This window comes from Penaeus monodon, chromosome 16, assembly GCF_015228065.2.
Source record: "Penaeus monodon isolate SGIC_2016 chromosome 16, NSTDA_Pmon_1, whole genome shotgun sequence".
In the NCBI taxonomy this organism is placed as follows: Eukaryota; Metazoa; Arthropoda; class Malacostraca; order Decapoda; family Penaeidae; genus Penaeus; species Penaeus monodon.
In genome coordinates, this window is record NC_051401.1 from 45,874,989 (window position 1) to 45,884,988 (window position 10,000).

A 10,000-nucleotide genomic window follows, 5' to 3' on the forward strand; every position below is an offset into this window, starting at 1 on the left:
GTGAGTGAGATAGTCACGTAGTTAGAATGAATGAATGAATAAAGTTAATACAGTAAGAAAACAAAAATAAAAGGAAATTGTTGTATTATTTTGTGTGTTATTTTCATCCTCTTATCATGTCTTTTTTTATCATTAAATAATTGTATACTATATATGCTTTCCTGGTCAGAGTGAGAAAATCTATTCATTGAGAATTGTGTGATTGTTGCGAGAAATTGAAAAAAGACATTTAAAATGCAAATACAGAAAATATTACTCGTGAAACATTATGCTATAAACTATTTCTTTTTCTTTGTATTTGCGTGAATTATTGTAGAAAAAAGGGATACATGTAAAGCGAAAATACATAAAATGATAATTAGAGAAAAAATATCGTAAAAATTGTAACACTAAAGAACGGAAGAAAATTAATAAAATGCAAGACAAAATATAAAATAAAAATAATTACGTAATAATTCAATAAACGAACAAAAGATTTGTTGATAGCAAAAGAAATTGCAATACACCCTTTACATATTCAATTACAATATTTAAACAGGAAATCTGCATATTCAGCACTTACAATTTCCTTTTCCATGAAATGTAAACAAAATACGGATATTAATTTCAAGAATTACCATATATAACCATAAATAGCCCGTTATCAAGAGAGGCATACATACTCGCAGGCATAAATACTGACATGCACATATTTACAATGAACAGATAGATGTAAATACAGACAGACAGACAAATACACAAATATACAATCCACAGGGATTGCCAAGCTTACAGATGTACATACATACATACAGACAGACATGCACACAGACATCTAGTACACACGTATTGCCAAACAGACAGATGTACGTACATATATACATATACATACATACGTACAATGAAAATAAAAGTTAAAATGAAACACAATGAGTATTATTCCATATCCTTTATTCAGTAACAGATTCTTTGTTACATGGGTGAGACAAATTAACAGTTGTTTCAAGCATAAGAACGTTATATTAAAATAATATTACCAGGTGGAGTAAAAAGAAAAAAAAAATAAAGGCAAGCCATTCCTACGACGCAAAAAAGACCAGCTCATGTCTATCCAGGAGAGTAAAAAGCACCGTCACCACATTTGTTTTAGTTTCAGATAAAAAAAAGAGAATGAAAGAAAACGTTGGCTTTGGTCTGCAGTGGGCAAAGGAGTTAGGGAAGAGTGAGACCCATCACCCTATCTTATTCTTTTTTATTTTGGAAAACTTGAGAAGGAAAAATTAGAATTGCGAAACTAATTAAAAAAAAATTCCCAATGAGTCAAACAAAGGCATATTGGCCTTAAAGCATCGCACCCAGGCGTAAAATCACAGTAATGTAGTCATAACAAGTGTGGAAATATGCCTTTGTTAAAGTCAGTTTGCTTGCATGTGCAAGAACCACAAGGAAATAAACACCGCTAAAGTTTTGGCTTGCCTTCATTATTTGGTTAGAGCGATTAATGTAATTTCATTTTTTTTTATTGATGAAATCAGCGTTGTTGTTAGACTACGTAAATTGATTACACAACTGCTTCTAAAGACTATACATGTCGAAATATCACATATATTTTTTCGGAAGACATTTTTCTTTATAAATCATATACAAAATAACTATTGAAGCATTCAGAGAGGAAATCGCGACTGTCGTTTTGGATCTCTGTCAGTTCCGTCGCGAGATATACGTTTACATTTTTCATCTATTAAAACCTGGCAAAAATACAGAGAGGACTGTAAAAAAAAAGGTCCAAGCGATGACGTAACACTCTCTAGACCACGCCTTTCGACGGACGAACCAATCAGAGAGTGGGATCTAGACAGCATCACGACAGAGCCACGTGGCACCTTGCGAGACGTCTCTCAAAAAAAAAAAGACTGAATTTTCTTTGACTTGAGATTACTATCATCTACGTGCACATATAACTTAACACATTTCATAACCATTTATAAAATTGCGGCTCTGCCAAGTAGATAGGGGGAGTTCAACCTTTGTGCGTCTGCTAAAATCTCTTATATATAAACAACCTCCGTCTACCTACTGTTAGCAGCACTGACTGCTTAAAAACCTCACCCTGACTCCCCGTAGCCGCCATGGCAGGCCTTTTTTTTATACACTTGTAATGCGATGAGCGATTCCAGTCCGTATGCACCCGGCCAATAAGACCCATTTCCATCCATTGGCGGAAAGTTATGTCTTATAGACCGACTGCATAAGGCAGGGAATTGCTTACCATTTTACATTTGACACTTGAAGAGATTTGGACATAACAGCGACTTGTCCATGAGCACCTACGATTATTTGACATCATCATACATATAATTAATTAAAAAAGAAAGAGCTAATTGAAGCTAAGGTAAAAAAAAAAAAAAAAAAAAAAAATGGAATTCTTTGGAATGAGGAGTTGAGGAGCCGATATCATTATCATGCCTCTGAACTCTTGGTAAGACTGTGTCGGGTTTTATTATCATCGTTTGAAGTTTAGTTAAGTCTCTCCTTTTACAGAAAAAATAATACGCTGGGAATTCAGGCCACTGCTATGCCATCTGCTGAAATGATGCCCAAAATAAAACGCCGCGTCAGCAAATGTAGCAGAGCGGGGCATATTTTCAGATAGAACGTTGTGAAATGACTTTGTACAAAAAAATATATAAGAACGAATACTTCACACATTTCTAAAAAGAAAAAAAAAAATCTCATGATAATGAAGTCTCTCTAGTATCCTTTTTCTTCTTCCTCTTTTCACTTCCGTGCGCGTCTCGAGGTCGACTCCGCCTCGAGGCCGACTCCTGTGGTTTCTGCGGAACTTAGGACAAGGTGTTGGACTTGGAGGAGCACGGCACTCGGGCGGAGGTCCCTCTCGACGCGACGCCTCTCGCTCCAATATAGATACAAATATATATATAAAGTCACATCTTTTCGCCTAAACGTCACACATTCACAATGTCATAAGAAAAGTCACAATTATAAAATTCTATTTCTATTCGTTTGCTTCGAAATTCTCGTCGTTCACTGAACATTTCTTTCCGGCAGGAAATGTATTGCTCGAACTCTCTCGATTGGGTTCACTGTCGCATCACATGCGCTCCATATGTCCATGATGGAGACGAGTTTCGTTTCTCTCATTTAGGAATCACAGTACAGGGTCGTGACGGCGCTGTCGGGCTCACGAGAAGTAGTCCGGCGAGGGCTCGGCCAGGGGCTCCGGCGTGGTGAACAGCGGGTTCGGGAACTCCGGCGGATGCGGCAGCGGGCCGGCGTGCTTGGGCTTGCGCCGGTACGCCATGAGCCAGCACGACACCGCCACGGCCACCGCCACGAGCGCCAGCAGCGCCGTGATGATGAGGGCGATGATGAAGCCCCACTTGCTCACGCACACCTCCTCCACGCCCACGGCCTCGGGATCTGCGGAGGGAGGGCGAAGGTCAGTAAGAGGATCAAGGACGTGGGTGACGAATGTTAACAAAATGAGCACAAGGATCGGTAATAAACCTGAGAGGGAGAAAGGAGAGAGAGAGAGAGAGAGAGAGAGAGAGAGAGAGAGAGAGAGAGAGAGAGAGAGAGAGAGAGAGAGAGAGAGAGAGAGAGAGAGAGAGAGAGAGAGAGAGAGAGGGGGGGGGGGGAACAGAAAGAAAGAAAGGAAGACAGAGAAATCGAGGCGTCCGTGCCTGCCAAGCGATACTCACTCTCGGGCGCGGTGAGCCTGTCGGCGCGGCTCTCGATGGTGATGATGGCCGGCGACAAGACGGTGATCTCCCTGAGCTGGCCCTCGTACGTGGCCTCGTTGGGGTAGATCACCTCGGCGTCCTCCTCGAGCGCCTGGCGACGGCGACGCTTGCCGAAGGCGTCGTAGCCGTTGCAGTTGACCGGGTGGCAGCGGCCGAAGCACACGCGCACGTTGCACTGGAAGCGGATGGAGTTGGACGACGGGAACTTGAAGGCGTTGAAGAGCGCCACCAGCGTCTTCTCGTCGCCGTCCTCCTGCTCCCACTCGCCGAAGATGGCCGGGTCCGTCGCGCAGCCGTTCTCGTCCGTCACGATGTACTCGTTGTCGCCGCCGTCGCTGTTCGCCGTCAGCGCCACGCAGCTTCGGGCGAAGCCGCCGTAGATGTCTGCAGGGAAGCGAGGGGGAAAAACATGAGCCGCCGCTCGGTATGACCCAATGCTTATTCCGATCAGAACTTGCAGAATACAAAAACGAGATCTGTATATGAACCAAACCATCCCACTTCAATAGCACCAAACACCCCAAGCCTCGCCAGCGCCGCCAGCACTTACTCGACGGTTCGACCTGCACGCGCAGCATCAGCAGGTCTCCGATCTCGGCGCCGCGGATGTCGTCGCCGTTCTGGTCGGTGATCTTCATGACGCAGGTCGGCGGAGGACCCGTGTTGGCGATGGTGCCCGCGGTGGTCAGCATGGACACGTCGAAGCCCAGGGTGATGGTCTTCTCGCCGGTGTTGTAGGTGCACTTGACGTGGTACGCCTGCGCCTTGTACGTCACCAGCTTAGGATGTTTCTGGAGCACCAGGATGAACCGGGCCAGTCCCTGTGAAGACACGAACAAGGGAAGAGTTGGTTAATTCACAAAGATCCTTGATATAAAAAAAACACTTGAATACCTTATTCGAATATTTCAAATAATCCATTACACAACACTAATGCGTGTGTGTATGTATACACACACACACATATATACATATATATATATATACACACACATATTCTTAATTCGAATTAAGATAGCATTCGTATTATATAAACCTCCCTTCAGCATTCTTCCTTATCTACCAATAACCATCAAAAACACTTAAATCGCCCACTTACGTTCTCGTGGATGAGTCCGCACGTGTTGAACTTGACCTTGAAGTCGATCGTGCCGACGTCGACGTCCGGCTTGACAACGCGACGACACTCCTCGTTCTTGGAGTAACCCTTGACGTACATGACGCCGTTGAAGCCCGGGTCGCCCACGTTGATGTCCACTTGCACGCCGTCGGCCAGGCAGTTGACCAGCATGTCGGGACGCGGGAAGTCGGTGCGCGCGAAGGTCGGCTCTGTGCGGGCAGCGGGGGGGCCTTGGTTAGGCTTTATGAGAATATACAGTATATGCATACAAGCACGTTCATACATACTTAAACACACACACACACACACACACACACACACACACACACACACACACACACACACACACACACACACACACACAGAATTATAAATATGTTGGCTTGCGCATTGTTATTGATTTGAACCTTGTATCATACTGCTGATAATAATGGCCACCAATTCAATACTCACACGCACAACCGGAGACACAGACACACGGAAGTACGAACAGCCTAATAACGAAGCCCCCCACCCCTCCCCCCCCCAAAAAAAAAGAGAAAAAAAGAGAAAAAAAATCAAATCAAAGAGCGACATACTGCAGCCATCGTCCTTCTGGTAGGGGTCGCCGGAGTAGTCCGAGATGCAGGTGCAGACGGCCTTGTGGTTCACGACGATGCAGGTGGCGTACTTAGCGCACGGGTCGTAGGCGCACGGCGACACGCACACGCGCTGCTCGCAGGCCTTGTCCGTCGGGCAGTCGGAGTCGCTGGTGCAGCCGACGGGGAACGGCGGCTCCGTCCTCACTGCGGGGAGGAAGGGCGGGTAAGCCTCGGGGTATTGAGCTTGGATATTTAGATTAGATGGGTGGCTCACGTGCGCATGAAAAATACAAGACGTATATGTAAAGAAAAAAAAATATCGAGTCATAACAGATGAAATAAGTCGGCCTCGCGGACTCCACGCACCAACGCAGTCGCCGTCCTCGTCCTTCTCGGCGGGCAGCGGGCAGTCGCAGGTGCCGGCGCGGGTGAGCACGTAGCCCTTCTCGGGGTCGCAGATGCACAAGCCGTCCTCGGTGAGCACGAAGCCCAGCTCGACGGGGCAACGGGCGCAGTTGCCGTTCTCGTCGACGTAGAAGCCTCGCTCCGCCGGGCAGATGCAGCGATCGTCGTCGTCCAGGATGAAGCCCTTTTCGAACGGACACACGGGCGCTGCGGCGAGAGGAGGCTTCAATATGGCGGTCCGGCGGGAAGCGCAGCCTCGTTTCGAAATTTTCTCTTTTTTTCAGCGATTATCATTTTGTGCCTATATTTCATGACTTTCTGCATACCAGTTATGTACATATATATTTCATGATGATATTTTCAAGAATGATGAAATCAAATCAATCAACATAATGAAGCAAACGGAGGAAAATTATGAGGCCGTAAGACAAACACAGAAAAAAAAAACAGTGGTATAAATCACACAAAAATATGTACAAATTACTAAAACAATACTTATGATAAATTTCCCCCTTATTTTAAAAATCAAAATACAAATATACTAGTAAAATAAATCTAAAATAACCGCCACCATCTCCCACATGCAAAAACATTCATTCATTAACGAAAAAACAAATATACAAATCTGGAATATAAAAAACAAGTCATTTGTTAGTAATACAACAAACAATATACATTCACAAAAAAAAGCCAAAACAAGCATAACAAATATTAACAAAGCAACGTATTACAAAAATAAGCTCATGAGGCAGGCGTCGTATGAGTTCGTTCAGTCTCTCTTGATTTCATTCAAGTCAATCTAAAATCTCACTAAATACATTTTTAAAAAATAATATATTTCATGTCATCAAAACTATGCAATATCGAACTTCTTGAGAAAAGTCTTAAAAAAAAATAAATAAATAAAAAAAAAATATATATATATTACGTAAAAATACACAAATATATGTCAGTATTTTTTTTTTTATTATGGTCATGAACAGTTAATTTGAACTCCACATGCATGATAAAAAGTCAGATGATTAATTTTGAATGATTAAGCATCACGTCAAATGATGAAATGATGAAGATCAAGCAAATGAGTTGAAGACAGCATATCATATTAAGCTTTGAAGAGTTATCTTTATAGTAATATTTGACTATTTAAATATCAAGACTGTAATTCATTTATTGTGGATACTTATGTAAATGAGACCAAGAAATTTATAAAGATCTTATCTACATTTTTTCCACTTTTTCTCATATTATTATTATTTTTCTCAATTCATATGCATTTTTTTCTCAAACTACCTTTTGTTAAAAAAAAGCGCGTGCTGATTGCTGAAAGAAAACGGTGGATATACACAAATTGTCAACAATATGCAATTGCACAGAAAAAAACAAATGCAACAATATCAGACAAATTAACAAAGCAAAAATTTTCAGGCAAATGTGCTCAAATATCAGTAAAAGCAATAAGGAAATGCAATGCAATTTGGATATCAATGATGAAAATGCAAATGACACATGATGCAATAAGCAATACTTGGTAGAGTCATGCTTCGGAAACAAACGAAGGTGAGGGAGCTATACGCATACACACACGATTATATGTGTGTACACTGTGTGTGTGTGTGTGTGTGTGTGTGTGTGTGTGTGTGTGTGTGTGTGTGTGTGTGTGTGTGTGTGTGTGTGTCTGTGTGTGTGTGTGTGTGCGTGCGCGTGTGTATGCACCATAAGTACACACACACACACACACACACACACACACACACACACACACACACACACACACACACACACACACACACACACACACACACACACACACACACATATTACTTGTAGAACTCACTTCATTGTTTATCACAAAAAATGCATGATGTACAGGTAAAAAGCCCAATTTTTATTTTTTCATTATAATATTTAAATTGCTTGTTACATGCGAATATCTCACTCTTGTTTCACTTGTTTCCGCTAACTCAAAATTAGTACTGTATATCCTTGGTTAGCTGAATCATCCTGCCTTAAAATCTTGAATCTTTTCCCCGACCAACAGTAATTAATAAATAATTTATTAATCATTAGTAAAATGGTTAAGAATTCCCCGCTCAACCCTTCCATCTGTTAAGGTTAACGAATCATTATCTTTTCCTTCTCTCTTTGTTGTTAGTGTCCCTTCATCTCCTCTCACTTCCCTCCCAGATTCCCTCCATCTCCCTCTCCCTCCCCCCTCCATCTCCCTCGCCCTCCTCCCTCCATCTCCCTCCCCTTCCCTCCCCTCGGAACCCACACACAAAGATGGCCTACTTGGAATGCACTTATCGAGTGCGTCGCCCTGATAACCCGGCAGGCACTCGCACGCCACGGTCCGGATGGGCACGGTGTCGATCACTCGGCACTCGGCGTTCTCCCCGCAGGGCTCCAGGCCGCAGACGTCGATGCACTCGGCGTTGATGCAGGCTGTCTTGCTGGGGCAGTCGCCGTCGGTGCGGCAGCCCACGACGACTGCGCGGGAGAGGAAGGAAAGGGGTGAGTGGGGCAGGTCGCCGTCGCTGGGTCTTCAGGCATCGTTTTGAGGGGTTGGGTTATGAGGATGGTCTTATTGTCCGTGATTTCAAGTGTTCACGTTTATATACCATATTTCATTCGATAGTTTAAGATTATGTCGATAATTATCAATACGCAATGTAGCAAAGAAAGAAAGAAGAGATGGAAATAAATGTAAATAATGCATGAATACTTGGGAGGTAACTTACTCTTTTCACAGCCGTTGTCTCTGGTGCCGTTGAACCCTGGCGGGCACGGGCAGTCGGGTCGGTGGTCGGCCACGCGACAGGTGGCCGGCTCCTCGCACGGGTCGAGGCTGCAGGGGCTCACGCAGCGCTGGTTGATGCAGCTGCGATCTCCGGGGCAGGCGTCGTTCGATGCGCAGCCGATGGCTATGCACTGAGTGCGCGGGTTGCCGCGGGAGCCCGGGGGACAGTAGCACACGGCCTCGTGGTTCACTCCCTGGCACACGGCCTCCTCGCCGCACGGCTCGTTGTCGGGGCCGCACACGGGGGCGCACTGCCCGTTGCGGCAGGCGTGCGTCGTGGGGCAGTCGTCGTTGCCGTAGCAGCTGATTTCGTCGCAGCGGATCTCCGGGTCTCCCTCGTACCCGCGCTTGCACGAGCACACGGGGTGGTGTTCGACGATCTCACAGACGGCGTTGGGGCCGCACATGCAGGGGTCTTTGCAGAAACCGTTGAAGCACGCCTTGTCGGAGGGGCACTCTGGGTCTGCCGAGCAGCCAGGCTTGATGGGCGGCGCCAGGTCGCACGTGCCGCCCTGCTCGATGATCATGCCGTCGGGACACACGCAAAGCATCGTCCTCACCGGCAGCGTGTCGACCACCTGGCAGATGGCGGTGTCGTCGCATGGGTCCAGCACCACACACGGGTTGACACAGCGCTCGTCGATGCAGGCGAGCTGGCTCTCGCAGTCGCCGTCGACGCGGCACTCGGGTTCCACGAGGGGGGTGCACTGGACCTTGGGGTTGCCTGTGGTGCCGGGCGGGCAGCGGCAGCGGGCCTCGTGCTCGTGGTTGACGCATTCAGCAGAGGGAGAGCAGGGGTCTTCGTATACACAGGGGTCGACGCACTGGCTGTTGATGCAGCCGCGGTCGCTCGGGCAGTCGGAGTTAGCCCTGCAGCCGATGATCAGACACTCAGTGTAGCCATCGCCCTGAAGGCCTGACGGGCAGCGACACTGTGCTCTGTGCTCCGCAGCGTAGCACTCGGCATTTCTAGAGCAGGGATCGTCGACCAAGCATGGGTTGGCGCACACTCCGTCGTAGCAGGCTTGGTCATCCTCACAGTCAGCGTCTTGCTGGCAGCCGACTGGGAAGCAACCGATGTCAGGGTTGCCCTGGAAGCCAACTTGGCAGGTGCACACGGGCCGGTGATTGATGATCTCGCAGATCGCGTTGCGGCCGCAGTCGCACGGGCTGCGGCACATGCGGTTGATGCAGGCTTCCTCGACAGGACACTCGGAGTCGGCGCGGCAGCCTGGGATGACTTCTTTCTCGACAAGCTTGCATGTGCTTTCATCTGTCATGACGAAGCCTTCGGGACAGATGCAAATCATGGTGCGAACGGGCACGGAATCCACGACTTCGCACAGGGCGGTGT

The 10,000-nt window shown here is 46.3% G+C and overlaps 1 protein-coding gene across 15 annotated transcripts in view; it reads right to left on the minus strand.

Annotated features, from left to right (window-relative positions):
• Positions 1–913: 913 nt before the first annotated feature.
• Positions 914–10,000, minus strand: part of LOC119582862 — a 109,121-nt gene continuing 100,034 nt past the window's right edge. For all 15 annotated transcript variants that reach the window (XM_037931351.1, XM_037931345.1, XM_037931344.1 and 12 more), the window contains 8 exons: positions 8,588–10,000; positions 8,139–8,336; positions 5,811–6,056; positions 5,442–5,648; positions 4,843–5,072; positions 4,294–4,564; positions 3,702–4,127; positions 914–3,420 (listed from right to left, as the gene is read on the minus strand). The exon at positions 8,588–10,000 is cut by the window's right edge and continues 489 nt beyond it. In XM_037931351.1, the coding sequence (XP_037787279.1) occupies positions 3,182–3,420; positions 3,702–4,127; positions 4,294–4,564; positions 4,843–5,072; positions 5,442–5,648; positions 5,811–6,056; positions 8,139–8,336; positions 8,588–10,000 (3,230 nt within the window). In that variant the 3' untranslated portion in view covers positions 914–3,181. The remainder of the gene's footprint in view (positions 3,421–3,701; positions 4,128–4,293; positions 4,565–4,842; positions 5,073–5,441; positions 5,649–5,810; positions 6,057–8,138; positions 8,337–8,587) is intronic.